Genomic DNA, 24,370 nt, shown 5'->3' on the forward strand with positions numbered 1-24,370 from the left:
ATGGTGGAAAATAAGTATTTGGTCAATAACAAAAATTCAACTCCATACTTTGTAATATAACCTTTGTTGGCAATAACAGAGGTCAAACGATTACTATAGGTCTTTACCAGGTTTGCACACACAGTAGCTGGTATTTTGGCCCATTCCTCCATGCAGATCTTCTCGAGAGCAGTGATGTTTTGGGGCTGTCGCCGAGCAACACACACTTTCAACTCCCTCCACAGATTTTCTATGGGGTTGAGGTCTGGAGACTGGCTAGGCCACTCCAGGACTTTCAAATGCTTCTTAGGGAGCCACTCCTTCGTTTGGGATCATAGTCATGCTGGAAGACTCTGCCATGTTTCATCTTCAAAGCTCTCACTAATGGAAGGAGGTTTTGGCTCAAAATCTCACGATACATGGCCCCATTCATTCTTTCCTTAACACAGATCAGTCGGCCTGTCCCCTTAGAAGAAAAACAGCCCCAAAGCATGATGTTTCCACCCCCATGCTTCACAGTAGGTATGGTGTTCTTGGGATGCAACTCAGTATTCTTCTTCCTCCAAACACGACGAGTTGAGTTTATACCAAAAAGTTCTATTTTGGTTTCATCTGACCACATGACATTCTCCCAATCCTCTGCTGTATCATCCATGGGTTCTCTGGCAAACTTCAGACGGGCCTGGACATGCACTGGCTTAAGCAGGGGGACACGTCTGGCACTGCAGGATTTGATTCCCTGTCGGCGTAGTGTGTTACTGATGGTAACCTTTGTTACTTTGGTCCCAGCTCTCTGCAGGTCATTCACCAGGTCCCCCGTGTGGTTCTGGGATTTTTGCTCACCGTTCTCATGATCATTTTGACCCCACGGGATGAGATCTTGCATGGAGCCCCAGATCGAGGGAGATTATCAGTGGTCTTGTATGTCTTCCATTTTCTGATAATTGCTCCCACAGTTGATTTTTTCACACCAAGCTGCTTGCCTATTGTAGATTCACTCTTCACAGTCTGGTGCAGGTCTACAATTCTTTTCCTGGTGTCCTTTGACAGCTCTTTGGTCTTGGCCATAGTGAAGTTTGGAGTCTGACTGTTTGAGGCTGTGGACAGGTGTCTTTTATACAGATAACAAGTTCAAACAGGTGCCATTATAACAGGTAACGAGTGGAGGACAGAAGAGCTTCTTAAAGAAGAAGTTACAGGTCTGTGAGAGCCAGAGATCTTCCTTGTTTGAAGTGACCAAATACTTATTTTCCACCATAATTTACAAATACATTCTTTAAAATTCCTACAATGTCAATTCCTGGATTTTTTTTCACATTCTGTCTCTCACAGTTGAAGTGTACCTATGATGAAAATTACAGACCTCTGTCATCATTTTAAGTGGGAGAACTGACTAAATACTTTTTTGCCCCACTGTATATGACTGCATGTTGCACCTACACAGCTACGACCCTTGGGGAGAATTCATAAAAAAGGACGATGGTTGCCACGGTCCAACCTCTGGACCTGGACGTCCTTCAAGGTTCTGTAAGTGCAAAGCGGTCCTTCAGTCTAACGCGAGGGGGGCACCTGAGGTCACCTGGGCGCGTGCCCGTTGACCTGCCCCCGGCCCCAGTGCATGCTGGGTAGTGTGAGACACCTCCTGAAGTGCTCCAGCTGGGCCTGAAGTCTGTCCCGCTCCTCCCGCGCCCGCCGTCTCTGACTCACCAACTCCTGGACGCCGAGGAGGGGACGTTTAGTGAAAAGGGATCTCCAACGAGAAGTGAGACGACTCACCGCCATGGTGTTAGAAAGTTGCTCGGCAGTTCTGGTCAGGTTGAAGTTCTGCGCCTCGAGTCTTTTACACTGATTGTGAAGAACCTGCCTCTCCACGCCGCGGTCTGTAAGGAAGTCAAACAAGTAGGAAGTGTCTTTTAAACCCAGATTCCAAGCATGACCCAATAGTACAGAATGCCTCAGTCCCGCTTCTGACACCAAAAGTTTGAGAGGAAAAAGCAATGATTTATCTATTTGGTGAGCTGACAGGCATCACTTTAGAGATCCTACTTCTGACACCAAATTGTTGCGGGGTGGAGAAACCTGTAATGGATATATTTGGTGAGCTGGCATGTTTATGCAAGATGGCGCAACCCCTTAAACCACAACACATCAGACAAGGGATCCCACTTCTGACGCCAATTTGTGAAAGCAATTAGTGATTGATCAAATTGGTCAGTTGGCATGTCCTCTTTCTTTCAAGAAGGTGTATGGGGGGGGGGTTACCCACATATGCGGTCCTCTCCAAGGTTTCTCATAGTCATTCACATCGACGTCCCACTGGGGTGAGTTTTTCCTTGCCCTTATGTGGGCTTTGTACCGAGGATGTCGTTGTGGCTTGTGCAGCCCTTTGAGACACTTGTGATTTAGGGCTATATAAATAAACATTGATTGATTGATTGAAACAGTGCAAAGTAGGACAGCACAGGCGATAACACAAGGGATCCCACTTTTGACACCAACATTTTGAGAGGAAAAGGTAATGATTTAGCTATTTGGTGAGCTGACAGGCATCACTTTAGAGATCCTACTTCTGACACCAAATTGTTGTGTGGTGGAGAAACCTATAATGGATATATTTGGTGAGCTGGCATGTTTATGCAAGATGGCGCAACCCCTTAAACCACAACACATCAGACAAGGGATCCCACTTCTGACGCCAATTTGTGTGAAAGCAATTAGTGATCGATCAAATTGGTCAGTTGGCATGTCCTCTTTCTTTCAAGAAGGTGTAAACAGTGCAAAGTAGGACAGCACAGGCGATAACACAAGGGATCCCACTTCTGACACCAACATTTTGAGAGGAACAGGTAATGATTTAGCTATTTGGTGAGCTGACAGGCATCACTTTAGAGATCCTACTTCTGACACCAAATTGTTGCGGGGTGGAGAAACCTATAATGGATATATTTGGTGAGATGGCATGTTTATGCAAGATGGCGCAACCCCTTAAACCACAACACATCAGACAAGGGATCCCACTTCTGACGCCAATTTGTGTGAAAGCAATTAGTGATCAATCAAATTGGTCAGTTGGTATGTCTTCTTTCTTTCAAGAAGGTGTAAACAGTGCAAAATAGGACAGCACAGGCGATAACACAAGGGATCCCACTTCTGACACCAATATTTTGAGAGGAAAAAGTAATTATTTAGCTATTTGGTGAGCCGACAGGCATTACTTTAGAGGTCCTACTTCTGACACCAAATTGTTGTGGGGTGGAGAAACCTATAATGTATTTATTTGGTGAGCTGGCATGTTTATGCAAGATGGCGCAACCCCTTAAACCACAACACATCAGACAAGGGATCTCACTTCTGACGCCAATTTGTGTGAAAGCAATTAGTGAGTGATCAAATTGGTCAGTTGGCATGTCTTCTTTCTTTCAAGAAGGTGTACACAGTGCAAAGTAGGACAGCACAGGCGATAACACAAGGGATCCCACTTCTGACATCAACATTTTGAGAGGAAAAAGTAATGATTTAGCTATTTGGTGAGCCGACAGGCATTACATTAGAGATCCTACTTCTGACACCAAATTGTTGTGGGGTGGAGAAACCTATAATGTATTTATTTGGTGAGCTGGCATGTTTATGCAAGATGGCGCAACCCCTTAAACCACAACACATCAGACAAGGGATCCCACTTCTGACGCCAATTTGTGTGAAAGCTATTAGTGATCGATCAAATTGGTCAGTTGGCATGTCCTCTTTCTTTCAAGAAGGTGTAAACAGTGCAAAGTAGGACAGCACAGGCTATAACACAAGGGATCCCACTTCTGACACCAAAATTTTGAGAGGAAAAAGTAATGATTTAGCTATTTGGTGAGTCGACAGGCATTACTTTAGAGATCCTACTTCTGACACCAAATTGTTGTGGGGTGGAGAAACCTATAATGTATTTATTTGGTGAGCTGGCATGTTTATGCAAGATGGCGCAACCCCTTAAACCACAGCACATCAGACAAGGGATCCCACTTTTGACACCAAAAGTTTGAGAGGAAAAAGTAATGATTTATCTATTTGGTGAGCTGACAGGCATCACTTTAGAGATCCTACTTCTGACACCAAATTGTTGCGGGGTGGAGAAACCTATAATGGCTATATTTGGTGAGCTGGCATGTTTATGCAAGATGGCGCAACCCCTTAAACCACAGCACATCAGACAAGGGATCCCACTTTTGACACCAAAAGTTTGAGAGGAAAAAGTAATGATTTAGCTATTTGGTGAGCCGACAGGCATTACTTTAGAGGTCCTACTTCTGACACCAAATTGTTGTGGGGTGGAGAAACCTATAATGTATTTATTTGGTGAGCTGGCATGTTTATGCAAGATGGCGCAACCCCTTAAACCACAGCACATCAGACAAGGGATCCCAATTTTGACACCAAAAGTTTGAGAGGAAAAAGTAATGATTTATCTGTTTGGTGAGCTGACAGTCATCACTTTAGAGATCCTACTTCTGACACCAAATTGTTGTGGGGTGGAGAAACCTATAATGGATATATTTGGTGAGCTGGCATGTTTATGCAAGATGGCGCAACCCCTTAAACCACAACACATCAGACAAGGGATCCCACTTCTGACGCCAATTTGTGTGAAAGCAATTAGTGAGTGATCAAATTGGTCAGTTGGCATGTCTTCTTTCTTTCAAAAAGGTGTAAACAGTGCAAAGTAGGACAGCACAGGCGATAACACAAGGGATCCCACTTCTGACACCAAAATGTTGAGAGGAAAAAGTAATGATTTAGCTATTTGGTGAGTCGACAGGCATTATTTTAGAGATCCTACTTCTGACACCAAATTGTTGTGGGGTGGAGAAACCTATAATGTATTTATTTGGTGAGCTGGCATGTTTATGCAAGATGGCGCAACCCCTTAAACCACAGCACATCAGACAAGGGATCCCATTTTTGACACCAAAAGTTTGAGAGGAAAAAGTAATGATTTATCTATTTGGTGAGCTGACAGGCATCACTTTAGAGATCCTACTTCTGACACCAAATTGTTGCGGGGTGGAGAAACCTATAATGGCTATATTTGGTGAGCTGGCATGTTTATGCAAGATGGCGCAACCCCTTAAACCACAACACATCAGACAAGGGATCCCACTTCTGACGCCAATTTGTGTGAAAGCAATTAGTGAGTGATCAAATTGGTCAGTTGGCATGTCTTCTTTCTTTCAAGAAGGTGTAAACAGTGCAAAGTAGGACAGCACAGGCGATAACACAAGGGATCCCACTTCTGACACCAACATTTTGAGAGGAAAAAGTAATTATTTAGCTATTTGGTGAGCCGACAGGCATTACTTTAGAGATCCTACTTCTAACACCAAATTGTTGTGGGGTGTAGAAACCTATAATGTATTTATTTGGTGAGCTGGCATGTTTATGCAAGATGGCGCAACCCCTTAAACCACAGCACAACAGACAAGGGATCCCACTTTTGACACCAAACGTTTGAGAGGAAAAAGTAATGATTTATCTGTTTGGTGAGCTGACAGTCATCACTTTAGAGATCCTACTTCTGACACCAAATTGTTGTGTGGTGGAGAAACCTATAATGGATATATTTGGTGAGCTGGCATGTTTATGCAAGATGCGCAACCCCTTAAACCACAACACATCAGACAAGGGATCCCACTTCTGACGCCAATTTGTGTGAAAGCAATTAGTGAGTGATCAAATTGGTCAGTTGGCATGTCTTCTTTCTTTCAAGAAGGTGTAAACAGTGCAAAGTAGGACAGCACAGGCGATAACACAAGGGACCCCACTTCTGACACCAAAATTTTGAGAGGAAAAAGTAATGATTTAGCTATTTGGTGAGCCGACAGGCATTACTTTAGAGGTCCTACTTCTGACACCAAATTGTTGTGGGGTGGAGAAACCTATAATGTATTTATTTGGTGAGCTGGCATGTTTGTGCAAGATGGCGCAACCCCTTAAACCACAGCACATCAGACAAGGGATCCCACTTCTGACGCTAATTTGTGTGAAAGCAATTAGTGAGTGATCAAATTGGTCAGTTGGCATGTCTTCTTTCTTTCAAGAAGGTGTACACAGTGCAAAGTAGGACAGCACAGGCGATAACACAAGGGATCCCACTTCTGACACCAAAATTGTGAGAGGAAAAAGTAATGATTTAGCTATTTGGTGAGCTGACAGGCATCACTTTAGAGATCCTACTTCTGACACCAAATTGTTGCGGGGTGGAGAAACCTATAATGGATATAGTTGGTGAGATGGCATGTTTATGCAAGATGGCGCAACCCCTTAAACCACAACACATCAGACAAGGGATCCCACTTCTGACGCCAATTTGTGTGAAAGCAATTAGTGAGTGATCAAATTGGTCAGTTGGCATGTTTTCTTTCTTTCAAGAAGGTGTACACAGTGCAAAGTAGGACAGCACAGGCGATAACACAAGGGATCCCACTTCTGACACCAAAATTTTGAGAGGAAAAAGTAATGATTTAGCTATTTGGTGAGCCGACAGGCATTACATTAGAGATCCTACTTCTGACACCAAATTGTTGTGTGGTGGAGAAACCTATAATGGATATATTTGGTGAGCTGGCATGTTTATGCAAGATGGCACAACCCCTTAAACCACAACACATCAGACAAGGGATCCCACTTTTGACGCCAAAAGTTTGAGAGGAAAAAGTAATGATTTATCTGTTTGGTGAGCTGACAGCCATCACTTTAGAGATCCTACTTCTGACACCAAATTGTTGTGGGGTGGAGAAACCTATAATGTATGTATTTGGTGAGCTGGCATGTTTATGCAAGATGGTGCAACCCCTTAAACCACAGCACATCAGACAAGGGATCCCACTTTTGACACCAACATTTTGAGAGGAAAAAGTAATGATTTAGCTATTTGATGAGCCGACAGCTATCACTTTAGAGATCCGACTTCTGGCACCAAATTGTTGTGGGGTGGAGAAACCTATAATGTATTTATTTGGTGAGCTGGCATGTTTATTTATGCAAGATGGTGCAACCCCTTAAACCACAGCACATCAGACAAGGGATCCCACTTCTGACACCAAAAGTTTGAGAGGAAAAAGTAATGATTTATCCATTTGGTGAGCCGACAGGCATCACTTTAGAGATCCTACTTTTGACACCAAATTGTTGTTGGGTGGAGAAACCTATAATGTATTTATTTGGTGAGCTGGCATGTTTATTTATGCAAGATGGTGCAACCCCTAGAACCACATCACATCAGACAAGAGATCCCACTTCTGACACCAATTTGTTGCGGGATGGAAAAACCTATAATGTATATACCCCCAGATGGATCAATTTGGTCAACTGGCATGTATTCTTGAAATAAGGTGTAAACAGGGTAGAGTACCACACACAGCATAGGCGATCACACAAGGGATCCCAAACCCCGGCCGAGTCATACCAAAGACTATAAAAATGGGACCCATTACCTCCCTGCTTGGCACTCAGCATCAAGGGTTGGAATTGGGGGTTAAATCACCAAAAATGATTCCCGGGCGCGGCCACCACTGCTGCCCACTGCTCCCCTCACCTCCCAGGGGGTGATCAAGGGTGATGGGTCAAATGCAGAGAATAGTTTCGCCACACCTAGTGTGTGTGTGACAATCATTGGTACTTTAACTTTAACTTAACTTAACTTCTGACACGAAATGGTAGAAAAAATCCACATTGATCAATTTGGTCAACTGGCATGTATTCTTGCCATGTGTACACATGGTAGAGTACCACACACAGAATAGGCGATCACACAAGGGATCCCACATCTGACACCAAATGGTATAAAAAAACAATCACATTGATCAATTTGGTCAACTGGCATATATTCTTGCAAGAAGGTGTAAAAAGGGTAGAGTACCACACACAGCATAGGCGATCACACAAGGGATCCCACTTCTGACACCAAATGGTAGAGGAAAAACAACCACATTGATTAATTTGGTCAACTGGCAAGTATTCTTGCAAGAAGGTGTACACAGAGTAGAGTACCACACAAAGCATAGGCGATCACACAAGGGATCCCACTTCTGACACCAAATGGTAGAGGAAAAACAACCACATTGATCAATTTGGTGAACTGGCATGTATTCTTGAAAGAAGGTGTACACAGAGTAGAGTACCACACAAAGCATAGGCGATCACACAAGGGATCCCACTTCTGACTCAATTTGGTCAACTGGCATGTATTCTTACAAGAATGTGTACACAGGTTAGAGTACCACACAAAGCATAGGTGATCACACAAGGGATCCCACTTCTGACACCAAATGGTAAAAAAACTCATATGGATCAATTTGGTCAACTGGCACGTATTCTTGCAAGAATGTGTACACAGGTTAGAGTACCACACAAAGCATAGGTGATCACACAAGGGATCCCACTTCTGACACCAAGTTCATTTTGGGGGACAAAAAGGGTTGAACTATAGGAAAGAAAAAAAGAGTTTATTCCACTCACCATCCACATACTCCTGATAGGCCTCAAAAATGGCTTCAATGCCTTTCCATTTCCTTGGAGCCTCCAACTCATCTTCCTCCTGCCCAGATGAGTCGTCTTCCTCCACCTCGTCATCATCATCATCATCATCAGTCAAGTGTTCCCGTGGAGACGCTGCATCCCGATTGGCTCGGGGAAAATGGAGGTGATGGCCGTTAGTGGCGGGCGCGTGCGGAGGGGTGTGGTTAGCGTGCGGCGCTTTGATCGGAGACGCCTCAGCCTTGACGCACGCCTCGGGGAGCCAACTTGGCACTCCTTATAAGGAGACAACATCAGGGATGTTTACTTTAACATCAAAACAATTAAAACCTCATCTGGTGAGTAAGATTTCAAACTGGATCAAATCTAGATCAAATTTGCCTTGACATTTCAAACTCTGTACACACACTGAATGTATTTCACACATCATTTCAACAGATTTGACAAAGATAACAGTATGAAAATGAAGAGTTTTCAATCCGGATCAGATCTGGATTAAATTTGGCTTGACATTTAAACTCCAAACACAAACCAGATTTCTTTGAAAAATGTACTAATCTTTCGTTCCAGATTAAATTCAGATTGAATGCGTCTTGACATTTCAACACATACCAAATTTCTTTCAAATAAAATATGATTTAAGTGTGTGAATATTGTATTAGTCTTGCAATCTGGATTGAATCCAGATTGAATTTGTGTTGGCATTTTAATTCCAAACATATGCCAAAAGTCTTTTAAATAAAACAAAATTGAACAAATATAACAGTATAAAAATGTTAAATGATTTTTTTTAATCCGGATCGATCTGGATTATATTTAGCTTGATATTTAAACTCCAAACACATACCAAATCCCTGTGAAATAAAATCAGATTTAAGTGTCCAAAATCGTATTAGTCTTTCAATCAGGATTAAATCCAGATTAAGTTTGTCATGACACTTCAAATCAAAACACATACAAAGTGTATTTCAAATTAAATTTTATTTGACAAAGATAACAGTATGAAAATGTTGAAAGAGGTTTCAATCTGGATCTGATCTGGATTAAATTTGGCTTGACATTTAAACTCCAAACACAAACCAGATTTCTTCGAAAATTTTATTAATCTTTCGTTCCAGATTAAATTCAGATTGCATGCGTCTTGACATTTCAACTCCAAACACATGCCACATTTCTTTCAAATAAAATACGATTTAAGTGTCTGAATATTGTATTTGTCTTGCAATCTGGATTGAATCCAGATTGAATTTGTGTTGGCATTTTAATTCCAAACATATGCCAAATGTCTTTTAAATAAAACAAAATTGAACAGATATAACAGTATAAAAATGTTAAAAAAAACGTTTTAATCCGGATCGATCTGGATTATATTTAGCTTGATATTTAAACTCCAAACACATACCAAATCCCTTTGAAATAAAATAAGTGTCCAAAAATCGTATTAGTCTTTCAATCAGGATTAAATCCAGATTAAATTTGTCATGACACTTCAAATCAAAACACATACAAAGTGTATTTCAAATTAAATCTTATTTGACGAAGATAACAGTATGACAATGTTGAAAAAGTTTTCAATCCGGATCCGATCTGGATTAAATTTGGCTTGACATTTAAACTCCAAACACAAACCAGATTTCTTTGAAAATGTGATTAATCTTTCGTTCCAGATTAAATTCAGATTAAATGCGTCTTGACATTTCAACTCCAAACACATGCCACATTTCTTTCAAATAAAATACGATTTAAGTGTCTGAATATTGTATTTGTCTTGCAATCTGGATTGAATCCAGATTGAATTTGTGTTGGCATTTTAATACCAAACATATGCCAAATGTCTTTTAAAAAAAACAAAATTGAACAGATATAACAGTATAAAAATGTTAAAGGATTTTTTAAAATCCGGATTGATCTGGATTATATTTGGCTTGATATTTAAACTCCAAACACATACCAAATCCCTTTCAAATAAAATAAGATTTAAGTGTCCAAAAATCATATTAGTCTTTCAATCAGGATTAAATCCAGATTAAATTTGTCATGACACTTCAAATCAAAACACATACAAAGTGTCTTTCAAATTAAATCCAATTTGACAAAGATAACAGTATGAAAATGCTAACTGAGTTTTCAATCTGGATCTGACTCATATTAAACTGGTTCCTGGTAAATGTGCTGGATCTGACTCATATTAAATTGGTTCCTGGTAAATGTGCTGGATCTGACTCATATCAGACCTGATACTGACTACTGGTCCCTTTCATCCTGCACAAGGTTATTAGGTAGCAATGCATCGTCCAACCACAAGATGGCAGCAACTATTTGTCATGTGTGCAAGCAAAAAGCCAACTCACCTTTGTGGTGCGTGGACTGCAGCACGGCCTGGTGGAAGTGCTGAGCGAAGGCCTCGGGTGTGAACCTCTCCCAGGGTCTGACTCGACCGTTCTGGCCTGGACCCGGTTCCTTCTTCAGAGGGGCGACTGCTACGTGGCCGTTGTGGACCAGCTGGTGCTTCTTGTTGGGTTCTGTGAACGCCGCCTTTTCCCCACGGGGGGCCGAGGGCGGCGGCGCCCACCCGGTGGGCTGCTTGTGCTTCTGTTTGTGTACGTAGGGAGGGGAGGGGCTGGGGGAGTCGGGGTAAAGATGTCCGTTTGACTGACAGGAGGTGGGCGGGGCTGACGAGGACTCCCCTGCAAAGACATGAGAGCCTTTTCAGGAATCTCACCCACTTCCTTTAGTGGACACTTATTTAGTGCTCCTGCATGGCTGCTCAGCTGGTGCAGGTGTCCCTAATAAAGCGTCTCACCTGTTGTCCCAAGCGGGCTGCTACACTGCGGTGCAGAGTTGTATCTGAGCGTGTCCAGCGTCACAATGTTCTTCTGCACGGCCTTCAGCAGCCCTTCCGTCTTCTCCTTATCTGGAGAAGAAAAAGATGGAGTAATTACAGCGAAGGAGGACGAGGTCTGAGTCGTCACCTCTTCTCTGCTTGGGGCTGACGTGGGTGAGCTTGAACATGCGGAGGAAGTCCTTCTTCTCCGGCAGCTCGGGGGCGCCGTCCATCTGCTCCGCCGTGTACGGCGTGGTGAGCGGCGCCGGCGAGGCCTTCTTCTTGCCCTGCACGGCCGGCGGGGAGGGGCTTCGCTCCCTTAGCATCCTCCTCCTCTTCCTCTTCTTGCGCTGCAGGATCTCGTCGCAGCGGGCCAGCGGGACCAGGCCGCACGTGTGCAGGAAGTCCACCTTCTTCAAGCACAAAAATAAAAGAGCGGGTGCACGTCAGCGGCACGTTTGAATCTTAAATCTTCAACACCAGCTGCCAAATAAGCAGTCCCGCGTGCGCACGTTCACAGCTAGTTAACATCTAAATGTCCTCCAAAAAGCACATTTATTTTCTTGTCAAGTCCCCAGTAGGGATGATGTTTGATAAGAAATTATCGAGTTCGAGCCCATTATCGAATCCTCTTATCGAACCGATTTCTTATCGATTCTCATATCGAATCCAGATAGGTTGTTGTATATGAAAAAAACCCACAATATTTGGTTTAACAAAAGCTCACTTTTATTTTATAAGAAAAAAATTAAATAAAATAAATAAATATCGACTGTTAGCCCCCTAAAAAAAATAAATAAAAATAAATATTGACTGTTGTTACCCAAAGTATATTAAGTGGGATTTTACAGAAAAACAAATATATACAGTAACACAAAAACAACCTGTCTCTGTGATCACTATAGGTGTATAAATAATAATATAGTGTTAAATAAAATCAGTCCCTTGGGCACAAAACTGAAAATAATATAGCTCTCCAAAAAGTGCACTTCTGCTGCTATTGGAACATACTAACTACTAGAGATGCGCGGTTTGCGGACACAACCGCGGAGTCCGCGGATTATCCGCGGGTCGGGCGGTTGAAATAAAAAAAAATTAGATTTTATCCGCGGGTCGGGTCGGGCGGTTGAAATAAAAAAAAATTAGATTTTAAATAGATTCAGGCGGGTGGCAGTTAAACCAATTCGGAAATATATATACATAGTTAAATGTTGTTACCCACATACGAAAAACGAGCAGGCACCTGCAGCATATGCCACAACAGAAGAAGAAAAAAAAAAGAGATGGACACTTTTACGGAGCGGAGAAGGGACGCCTCGCCGGGGTCCAGGACCGAGGCCCCTTCCCCCGAGAGGGCCCCACCGAGAGCCGTAGCTGAGGTGATCCGCGAGAAGGGCCCGACGCACGTCCAGGGTCACCACCGCGCCCACCGCACCGACACCCCGCCTCGTCCGCCTTCGCCGCGGCCGGCGTCACGCGCAGCAGGTAAGCAGCTTACCTGCCCGCCACCCCCGTGGCCGGGGGCTCGTAACAGGGGTCACTCCGCGCGCTCCGCCCGCGCAGCTTACCTGCCCGCCACCCCCGTTGCCGGGGGCGCGTAACAGGGGTCACTCCGCGCGCAGTGCGCTCACGAAAGGGGTGGGGCTCACCCTGGTGAGCCGAGTGGGCCACTTGTGGTAAGCAGAACTGGCGCTGCGGGATGAACCGAACGCCGGGTTAAGGCGCCCGATGCCGACGCTCATCAGACCCCAGAAAAGGTGTTGGTTGATATAGACAGCAGGACGGTGGCCATGGAAGTCGGAACCCGCTAAGGAGTGTGTAACAACCCACCTGCCGAATCAACTAGCCCTGAAAATGGATGGCGCTGGAGCGTCGGGCCCATACCCGGCCGTCGCCGGCAGCGAGAACCGCGAGGGCTAGGCCGCGACGAGTAGGATGGCCGCCGCGGTGCGCGCTGAAGCCTCGAGCGCAAGCCCGGGTGGAGCCGCCGCGGGTGCGAGGGACATCGCACCTCCACGCGCTTGGAGGTGCGCTCAGCGCGGCTCCCAGATGATTGCGCACTGGTGTGCGTCTGGGCCGTGACAGCGTGGCACGCATTGAATGTCTCTGTTCCATTGGATCAGTCTCCTTTCTTTAACAGGCAAAAGCTTTATAACCTCACTAATGCCTTGCATCGTCTATATTAGATATATAACAACGGGCGGGTGCGGGCGGGTGCGGGCGGGTGCGGTTTTGATTAAATGTTAGATCGGGTGGATGGCGGATGGTTGACGACTTTTGTGATGCGGTTGCGGATGAAATAATTGCCTATCCGCGCATCTCTACTAACTACACACACACAGGCAGACAGCTAACAAACAATCCAAGACGTCTAATAAAGTTCCAAAGCAGATTAATCCAGCCAAGCTCTTTATTGTTGTTGACCTTGCTTTGTCTTTTCCTATCTTTACTTTTGTCTTGCACTGGACTGTTATTTATTTATTTTTTAAACTGAAATACACACAATGACAAATGTATAAGCTATGTGATTCAATTAACATACTGAAATGTAATACACAATATGTAAATATTAGCTTCACACAAATACATACTTGCCAACCTTGAGACCTCCGATTTCGGGAGGTGGGGGGTGGGGGCGTGGTCGGGGGGTGGGGCGGGGGGCGTGGGTTGGGGGCGTGGTTAAGATATATATATATAAGAAATACTTGACTTTCAGTGAATTCTAGCTATATATATATATATATATATATATATATATATATATATATATATATATATATATTTATATATATAAATAAAATAAATACTTGAATTTCAGTGTTCATTTACAAACTACAACTCACAAACACTTTAGAGTTAGGCTCCACCATCAGAATGTGTACTTAAACTTATAAAGATCACATGGATATTATTCAGTGAGTTGATTCACCAAAACTAACCTGTTATACAGGAGGAAAAAGCACACAGGACGTTTCAATTGTTCACAGACTGGTCGCGCTCATCAGAATGACGAGACACTTCCGGTCTGCAGGTGATAGCATTCAATTGGGAAGGAACGCCCTACTGCCCCCTACTGACCAAGGTGAATACTGATAAATGTGTAATGACAGCTCCAAAAACGAAATTAAACCACAAAATAAAATAAATAAATCAACACAAAAATGTGACACATTATGGGTGGGTCACATATGCATGTACAGTAGATGGCAGTATTGTCCTGTTTAAAAGTGTCACAACATTGCTGTTTACGGCAGACGAACTGCTTTACGGTAGACACTGTTGTGTGTTGTCAACACGTCACTGAGGTCCGCCTGAATTTCGGGAGTTTTTCGGGAGAAAATTTGTCCCGGGAGGTTTTCGGGAGAGGCTTGAATTTCGGGAGTCTCCCGGAAAATCCGGGAGTGTTGGCAAGTATGCAAATATACAGTACTATCATCAAACAAATACTTCTGAGTGTTGAAACTATTTCGATGGTGGAAATACACGACTGGCAGCCATTTTAAGTCCTCAAAACATCCATTGAAACAGTGCACAAAAATCGTTTTTCAATAAACATCTTACTATCAAATTTAACCACATTCCACCTTAATATTGAGTTACATAAACAAGTTAAACAGTTTACTTACAGACTTATCTTTTCCAAGGCTTGTAAGAGCTAACACAACTTGTCTACTTCTCAATTGTCTCACGAACTAAACTGACGTCGCCAACCCGGAAGTGCCCAAACTAATGACGCGTAGTATTTTCATATCGCCACAAGGTGTCAGTAAGAGTCTACAATCAAATGGGCATAACATCGCCGTCCCACAGGGCATTTCCTGTGAGACGGGATTCCTTCCCAGGGATTCGAATAAAGAACCAACTCTTTTTCTTTACTATAGTGGCCTCGATCACGGGAACCGGTTCTCAAAAAGGGATTCGAGTCCATGGAATCGGTTCTTTTCTTATCGAACAACCCGGGAGAACCGGTTTCGAACATCATCCCTAGTCCCCAGTGACAAAAGATAAACATGGCTAGCAGCTACACAACAGCCGAGCACACAGTAGCACACAAGCTAGACATACATAATGTCCTTAATAATTAATATTAAAAAAAAACTACGGATTATTCACGAAAAAATCAATAGGTGCACCAGATTGAGCTATCATCTGATTTCCATCATTAGTCCTGAACACACACCTGACACCACCTGACAGACAACAACATCAACTGCTCAAACAACATGAAAGGAACATCCTAGATCTGAATGAATGAAATATTCCTTTTATAGTTGTTGCGGGGTGGAGAAACGTTGACACATGTCCTTTAAAAACTGACTTTGAAACAACGTTGCAAAATGGGTGCGTTAGTAAATTGAGACAACATTGGTGTCTAACGTTGGATCCATGTTGGTTGGTTGGGAAATGACCAAAAGTCAATGGTCTAAACCACGTCAGAACACAGCGTTGATTTAACGTAGTCAAATAGCATGTTGTTTCAACGTTGTATTTGTGTTGTAGAATATTGATCGGGAAATTACTAAATTTCAATGGTCAAATCAACGTCACAACCTGACATTGATTAAACGTAGTCAAATAGTATGTTGTTTCAATGTTGTATTTGTGTTGTAGAATATTGGTTGGGAAATAAAACAAAATTCAATGGTCAAATCAACATCACAACCCAACATTGATTAAACGTTGTCAAAAAGCATGTTGTTTCAACGTTGTAGAATTTTGGTTGGGAAATGACCAAAATTCAATGGTCAAATCAACGTCAGAACGCAACATTGATTAAACGTTGTCAAAAAGCATGTTGTTTCAACGTTGTATTTGTGTTGTAGAATATTGGTTGGGAAATGACCAAAACTCAAGGGTCAAATCAACGACAGAACCTCCATCCATCCATCTTGTCCCTTTTGGGGTCGCGGGGGGTGCTGGAGCCTATCTCTGACATTGATTTAACGTCGCCAAAAAGCATGTTGTTTCAACGTTGTATTTGTGTTGTAGAATATTGGTTGGAAAATGAGCAAAATTCAATGGTCAAATCAACATCACAACCTGACATTGATTAAACGTCGTCAAAAACATTTTGTTTCAAAGTTGCATAATATTGGTTGGGAAATGACCACATTTCAATGGTCAAATCCACGTCACAACCTGACATTGATTTAACATTGTCAAAAAGCATGTTGTTTCAACGTTGTATTTGTGTTGTAGAATATTGGTTGGGAAATGACCAAAATTCAATGTCAAATCTACGTCAGAACACAACATTGATTTAACGTCGTCAAAAAGCATGTTGTTTCAATGTTGTACTTGTGTTGTAGAATATTGGTTGGAAAATGAGCAAAATTCAATGTCAACTCAACATCAGAACCCAACATTGGTTAAACGTTATAAAGCATGTTGTTTCAACGTTGTATTTGTGTTGTAGAATATTGATTGGGAAATTACTAAATTTCAATGGTCAAATCAACGTCACAACCCGACATTAAATAAACGTTGTCAAAAAGCATGTTGTTTCAACGTTGTATTTGTGTTGTAGAATATTGGTTGGAAAATGAGCAAAATTCAATGTCAAATCAAGATCACAACCCAACATTGATTAAATATTGTCAAAAAGCATGTTGTTTCAACGTTGTAGAATATTGGTTGGGAAATGACTACATTTCAATGGTCAAATCAACGTCACAACCCGACATTAAATAAACGTTGTCAAAAAGCATGTTGTTTCAACGTTGTATTTGTGTTGTAGAATATTGGTTGGAAAATAACCAAATTTCAATGGTCAAATCAACGTCACAACCTGACATCGTCAAAAAGCATGTTGTTTCAACGTTGTACTTGTGTTGTAGAATATTGGTTGGGAAATGACCAAAATTCAATGTCAAATCAACGTCAGAACACAACATTGATTAAATATTGTCAAAAAGCATGTTGTTTCAACGTTGTAGAATATTGGTTGGGAAATGACTACATTTCAATGGTCAAATCAACGTCACAACCTGACATTGATTAAACGTAGTCAAAAAGCATGTTGTTTCAACGTTGTATTTGTGTTGTAGAATATTGGTTGGAAAATAACCAAATTTTAATGGTCAAGTCAACATCAGAACCCAACATTGATTAAATATCGTCAAAAAGCATGTTGTTTCAACGTTGTATTTGTGTTGTAGAATATTGGTTGGAAAATAACCAAATTTCAATGGTCAAATCAACGTCACAACCTGACACCGTCAAAAAGCATGTTGTTTCAACGTTGTACTTGTGTTGTAGAATATTGGTTGGAAAATGAGCAAAATTCAATGTCAAATCAACGTCAGAACACAACATTGATTAAACGTCGTCAAAAAGCATGTTGTTTCAATGTTGTACTTGTGTTGTAGAATATTGGTTGGAAAATTAGCAAAATTCAATGTCAAATTAACGTCAGAACACAACATTGATTAAATATTGTCAAAAAGCATGTTGTTTCAACGTTGTAGAATATTGGTTGGGAAATGACTACATTTCAATGGTCAAATCAACGTCACAACCTGACATTGATTAAACGTAGTCAAAAAGCATGTTGTTTCAACATTGTATTTGTGTTGTAGAATATTGGTTGGGAAATGACCAAATTTCAATGGTCAAATCAACGTCACAACATGACATCGTCAAAAAGCATGTTGTTTCAATGTTATATTTTTATTGTAGAATATTGGTTTGGAAATGACCAAAATTCAATGTCAAATCTACGTCAGAACACAACATTGATTAAACGTCGTTAAAAAGCATGTTGTTTCAATGTTGTATTTGTGTTGTAGAATATTGGTTGGAAAATGAGCAAAATTCAATGTCAAATCAACATCACAACCCAATATTGATTAAATATTGTCAAAAAGCATGTTGTTTCAACGTTGCAGAATATTAGTTGGGAAATGACTACATTTCAACGGTCAAATCAACATCAGAATGCAACATTGATTAAACGTTGTCAAAAAGCATGTTGTTTCAATGTTGTACTTGTGTTGTAGAATATTGGTTGGAAAATTAGCTAAATTCAACCCAACATTGATTAAATATTGTCAAAAAGCATGTTGTTTCAACGTTGCAGAATATTGGTTGGGAAATGACTACATTTCAACGGTCAAATCAACGTCACAACCTGACATTGATTAAACATCGTCAAAAAGCATGTTTCAACGTTGTATTTGTGTTGTAGAATATTGGTTGGGAAATGACCAAATTTCAATGGTCAAATCAACATCAGAATGCAACATTGATTAAACGTTGTCAAAAAGCATGTTGTTTCAACGTTGTATTTGTGTTGTAGAATATTGGTTGGAAAATGAGCAAAATTCAATGTCAAATCAACGTCAGAACACAACATTGATTAAACGTCGTCAAAAAGCATGTTGTTTCAATGTTGTACTTGTGTTGTGGAATATTGGTTGGAAAATTTGCAAAATTCAATGTAAAATTAACGTCAGAACACAACATTGATTAAATATTGTCAAAAAGCATGTTGTTTCAACGTTGCAGAATATTGGTTGGGAAATGACTACATTTCAATGGTCAAATCAACGTCACAACCTGACATTGATTTAACGTCGTCAAAAAGCATGTTGTTTCAACGTTATATTTGTGTTGTAAAATACTGGTTGGGAAATTACCAACTTTCAATGATCAAATCAACGTCAGAACCTGACATTGATTTAACGTTGTCAAAAAGCATGTTGTTTCTTTGTTTGTTTGTTTATGTGTGTATGGGGTATGTGTCGGGTTGTTGTTCTTGGAAGTGGGTGGGAAAAAAAGGGGAAAATGTGACTACTGTTCTATTGTATATTGTAATACCTGTCAAATTTAATAAAAACATTTATTAAAAAAAAAGCATGTTGTTTCAACGTTGTATTTGTGTTGTAGAATATTGATCGGGAAATGACTGCATTTCAATGGTCAAATCAACGTCACAACCTGACATTGAATAAACGTTGTCAAAAAGCATGTTGTTTCAATGTTGTATTTGTGTTGTAGAATATTGGTTGGGAAATGAGCAAAATTCAATGGTCAAATCAACATCACAACCCAACATTGATTAAATGTTATAAAGCATGTTGTTTCAACGTTGTATTTGTGTTGTAGAATATTGGTTGGGAAATGAGCAAAATTCAACGTCAAATCAACATCACAACCTGACATTGATCAAACATTGTCAATAAGCATGTTGTTTCAACGTTGTAGAATATTGGTTGGGAAATGACCACATTTCAAACCAACGTCAGAACCTGACGTTGGATTAGACGTCGTAAAAAACATGTTGTTTCAACGTTGTATTTGTGTTGTAGAATATTGGTTGGGAAATGACCAAATTTCAATGGTCAAATCAACGTCAGAACACAACATTGATTAAACGTCGTCAAAAAGAATGTTGTTTCAACGTTGTACTTGTGTTGTAGAATATTGGTTGGAAAATGAGCAAAATTCAATGTCAAATCAACGTCAGAACACAACATTGATTAAATATTGTCAAAAAGCATGTTGTTTCAACGTTGCAGAATATTGGTTGGGAAATGACTACATTTCAATGGTCAAATCAACGTCACAACCTGACATTGATTTAACATCGTCAAAAAGCATGTTGTTTCAACGTTGTATTTGTGTTGTAGAATATTGGTTGGGAAATGAACAAAGTTTAATGGTCAAGTCAATGTCAGAACCCAACATTGATTAAATATCGTCAAAAAGCATGTTGTTTCAACGTTGTATTTGTGTTGTAGAATATTGGTTGGGAAATGAACAAACTTTAACGGTCAAATTGACGTCAGAACCTGACGTTGATTAGACGTCGTAAAAAGCATGTTGTTTCAACGTTGTATTTGTGTTGTAGAATATTGGTTGGAAAATAACCAAATTTCAATGGTCAAATCAACGTCACAACCTGACATCGTCAAAAAGCATGTTGTTTCAACGTTGTACTTGTGTTGTAGAATATTGGTTGGGAAATGACCAAAATTCAATGTCAAATCAACGTCAGAACACAACATTGATTAAATATTGTCAAAAAGCATGTTGTTTCAACGTTGTAGAATATTGGTTGGGAAATGACTACATTTCAATGGTCAAATCAACGTCACAACCTGACATTGATTAAACGTAGTCAAAAAGCATGTTGTTTCAACGTTGTATTTGTGTTGTAGAATATTGGTTGGAAAATAACCAAATTTTAATGGTCAAGTCAACATCAGAACCCAACATTGATTAAATATCGTCAAAAAGCATGTTGTTTCAACGTTGTATTTGTGTTGTAGAATATTGGTTGGAAAATAACCAAATTTCAATGGTCAAATCAACGTCACAACCTGACACCGTCAAAAAGCATGTTGTTTCAACGTTGTACTTGTGTTGTAGAATATTGGTTGGAAAATGAGCAAAATTCAATGTCAAATCAACGTCAGAACACAACATTGATTAAACGTCGTCAAAAAGCATGTTGTTTCAATGTTGTACTTGTGTTGTAGAATATTGGTTGGAAAATTAGCAAAATTCAATGTCAAATTAACGTCAGAACACAACATTGATTAAATATTGTCAAAAAGCATGTTGTTTCAACGTTGTAGAATATTGGTTGGGAAATGACTACATTTCAATGGTCAAATCAACGTCACAACCTGACATTGATTAAACGTAGTCAAAAAGCATGTTGTTTCAACGTTGTATTTGTGTTGTAAAATACTGGTTGGGAAATGACCAAAATTCAATGTCAAATCAACATCAGAACCCAACATTGATTAAACGTTAAAAAGCATGTTGTTTCAACGTTGTATTTGTCTTGTAGAATATTGGTTGAGAAATGACCAAATTTCAATGGTCAAATCAACATCAGAATGCAACATTGATTAAACTTTGTCAAAAAGCATGTTGTTTCAACATTGTATTTGTGTTGTAGAATATTGGTTGGAAAATAACCAAATTTCAATGGTCAAATCAACGTCAGACACCTGACATCGTCAAAAAGCATGTTGTTTCAACGTTGTATTTGTGTTGTAGAATATTGGTTGGGAAATAACCAAAATTCAATGTCAAATCTTCGTCAGAACACAACATTGATTCAACGTCGTCAAAAAGCATGTTGTTTCAATGTTGTACTTGTGTTGTAGAATATTGGTTGGAAAATTAGCTAAATTCAACCCAACATTGATTAAATATTGTCAAAAAGCATGTTGTTTCAACGTTGCAGAATATTGGTTGGGAAATGACTACATTTCAATGGTCAAATCAACGTCACAACCTGACATTGATTTAACATCGTCAAAAAGCATGTTGTTTCAACGTTGTATTTGTGTTGTAGAATATTGGTTGGGAAATGACCAAAATTCAATGTCAAATCTACGTCAGAACACAACATTGATTTAACGTCGTCAAAAAGCATGTTGTTTCAATGTTGTATTTGTGTTGTAGAATATTGGTTGGAAAATTTGCTAAATTCAACCCAACATTGATTAAATATTGTCAAAAAGCATGTTGTTTCAACGTTGCAGAATATTGGTTGGGAAATGAGCAAAATTCAATGTCAAATCAAGATCACAACCCAACATTGATTAAATATTGTCAAAAAGCATGTTGTTTCAACGTTGCAGAATATTGGTTGGGAAATGACTACATTTCAATGGTCAAATCAATGTCACAACCTGACATTGATTTAACGTCGTCAAAAAGCATGTTGTTTCAACGTTGTATTTGTCTTGTAGAATATTGGTTGGGAAATGACCAAAATTCAATGTCAAATCTACGTCAGAACACAACATTGATTAAACGTCGTCAAAAAGCATGTTGTTTCAATGTTGTACTTGTGTTGTAGAATATTGGTTGGGCAATAACCAAATTTCAATGGTCAAATCAACGTCACAACCTGACATCGTCAAAAAGCATGTTGTTTCAGTGTTGTACTTGTGTTGTAGAATATTGGTTGGAAAATGAGCAAAATTCAATGTCAAATCAACGTCAGAACACAACATTGATTAAACGTCGTCAAAAAGCATGTTGTTTCAGTGTTGTACTTGTGTTGTAGAATATTGGTTGGAAAATTAGCAAAATTCAATGTCAAATTAACATCAGAACACAACATTGATTAAATATTGTCAAAAAGCATGTTGTTTCAACGTTGCAGAATATTGGTTGGGAAATGACTACATTTCAATGGTCAAATCAACGTCACAACCTGACATTGATTAAACATCGTCAAAAAGCATGTTGTTTCAACGTTGTATTTGTATTGTAGAATATTGGTTGGGAAATGACCAAAATTCAATGTCAAATCTACGTCAGAACACAACATTGATTTAACTCGTCAAAAAGCATGTTGTTTCAACGTTGTACTTGTGTTGTCGAATATTGGTTGGAAAATTAGCTAAATTCAACCCAACATTGATTAAATATTGTCAAAAAGCATGTTGTTTCAACGTTGTCGAATATTGGTTGGGAAATGACTACATTTCAATGGTCAAATCAACGTCACTGTCATGTCTGTATTATCATGTTTTGTTTTAAGTCATGTTTTGTTTAGTTTCTGTCTTTTCACTCCCTTGTCTGGTCACCATAGCAACCATTAGTTTTCACCTGTCACGTCACGCACCTGTTTCACGTTTTGAGTCACGCACCTGCTTTCACTAATCATGTCCATAGTATTTAAGTTAATTCATTTTCTGTTGTTCGGCCTGACGACCTCGCACCCCATACCATAACACATTTATGCTCTGTTCATGCCCATTCCTCTATGATCCTGCTTCATGTCCCTTGTCACAGTAAGTTTTGGTTCCATGTTTATAGTCTTTTTGTTTTTTCATAGTTTATTATCCGCCACTGTGCGCGCTTTCATTTATCCCTTTTTTGATATATTGAATTGATATATTAAAACCCGCCATGTACCTTGATTCCCGTCTCGCCCGTGCCAACTTTCCGTTGCATCCTGGAAAAGCAAACTCCCAAGATCAAGTCTTGACAGTCACAACCTGACATTGATTTAACGTCGTCAAAAAGCATGTTGTTTCAACGTTGTATTTGTGTTGTAGAATATTGGTTGGGAAATGACCAAAATTCAATGTCAAATCTACGTCAGAACACAACATTGATTTAACTCGTCAAAAAACATGTTTCAATGTTGTATTTGTGTTGTAGAATATTGGTTGGAAAATTAGCTAAATTCAACCCAACATTGATTAAATATTGTCAAAAAGCATGTTGTTTCAACGTTGCAGAATATTGGTTGGGAAATGACTACATTTCAATGGTCAAATCAACGTCACAACCTGACATTGATTTAACGTCGTCAAAAAGCATGTTGTTTCAACGTTGTATTTGTGTTGTAGAATATTGGTTGGGAAATGAACAACTTTCAATGATCAAATCAACGTCAGAACCCGACATTGATTTAACGTTGTCAAAAAGCATGTTGTTTCAATGTTGTACTTGTGTTGTAGAATATTGGTTGGAAAATTAGCTAAATTCAACCCAACATTGATTAAATATTGTCAAAAAGCATGTTGTTTCAACGTTGTAGAATATTGGTTGGGAAATGACTACATTTCAATGGTCAAATCAACGTCACAACCTGACATTGATTAAACGTTGTCAAAAAGCATGTTGTTTCAACGTTGTATTTGTGTTGTAAAATACTGGTTGGGAAATGACCAACTTTCAATGATTAAATCAACGTCAGAACCCGACATTGATTAAACATCATCAAAAAGCATGTTGTTTCAACGTTGTATTTGTGTTGTAGAATATTGATCGGGAAATGACTAAATTTCAATGGTCAAATCAACATCACAACCTGACATTGATCAAACATTGTCAATAAACATGTTGTTTCAACGTTGTAGAATATTGGTTGGGAAATGACCACATTTCAAACCAACGTCAGAACCTGACGTTGATTAGACGTCGTAAAAAACATGTTGTTTCAACGTTGTATTTGTGTTGTAGAATATTGGTTGGGAAATGACCAAATTTCAATGGTCAAATCAACGTCAGAACACAACATTGATTAAACGTCGTCAAAAAGCATGTTGTTTCAATGTTGTACTT

At 39.9% G+C, this 24,370-nt stretch overlaps 1 protein-coding gene across 1 annotated transcript in view; it reads right to left on the reverse strand.

The window, feature by feature from the left end:
- Positions 1-1,196: 1,196 nt before the first annotated feature.
- Positions 1,197-24,370, reverse strand: part of LOC133611970 (genetic suppressor element 1-like) — a 167,964-nt gene continuing 144,790 nt past the window's right edge. Inside the window, exons 10-15 of the mRNA XM_061969175.2 lie at positions 11,472-11,736; positions 11,303-11,413; positions 10,851-11,186; positions 8,482-8,775; positions 1,756-1,859; positions 1,197-1,692 (exon numbers count right to left, since the gene is read on the reverse strand). Of these exons, the coding sequence (XP_061825159.1) occupies positions 1,555-1,692; positions 1,756-1,859; positions 8,482-8,775; positions 10,851-11,186; positions 11,303-11,413; positions 11,472-11,736 (1,248 nt within the window). The 3' untranslated portion in view covers positions 1,197-1,554. The remainder of the gene's footprint in view (positions 1,693-1,755; positions 1,860-8,481; positions 8,776-10,850; positions 11,187-11,302; positions 11,414-11,471; positions 11,737-24,370) is intronic.

The sequence above is a fragment of the Nerophis lumbriciformis genome, linkage group LG08 (assembly GCF_033978685.3).
Source record: "Nerophis lumbriciformis linkage group LG08, RoL_Nlum_v2.1, whole genome shotgun sequence".
NCBI classification, from domain to species: domain Eukaryota; kingdom Metazoa; phylum Chordata; class Actinopteri; order Syngnathiformes; family Syngnathidae; genus Nerophis; species Nerophis lumbriciformis.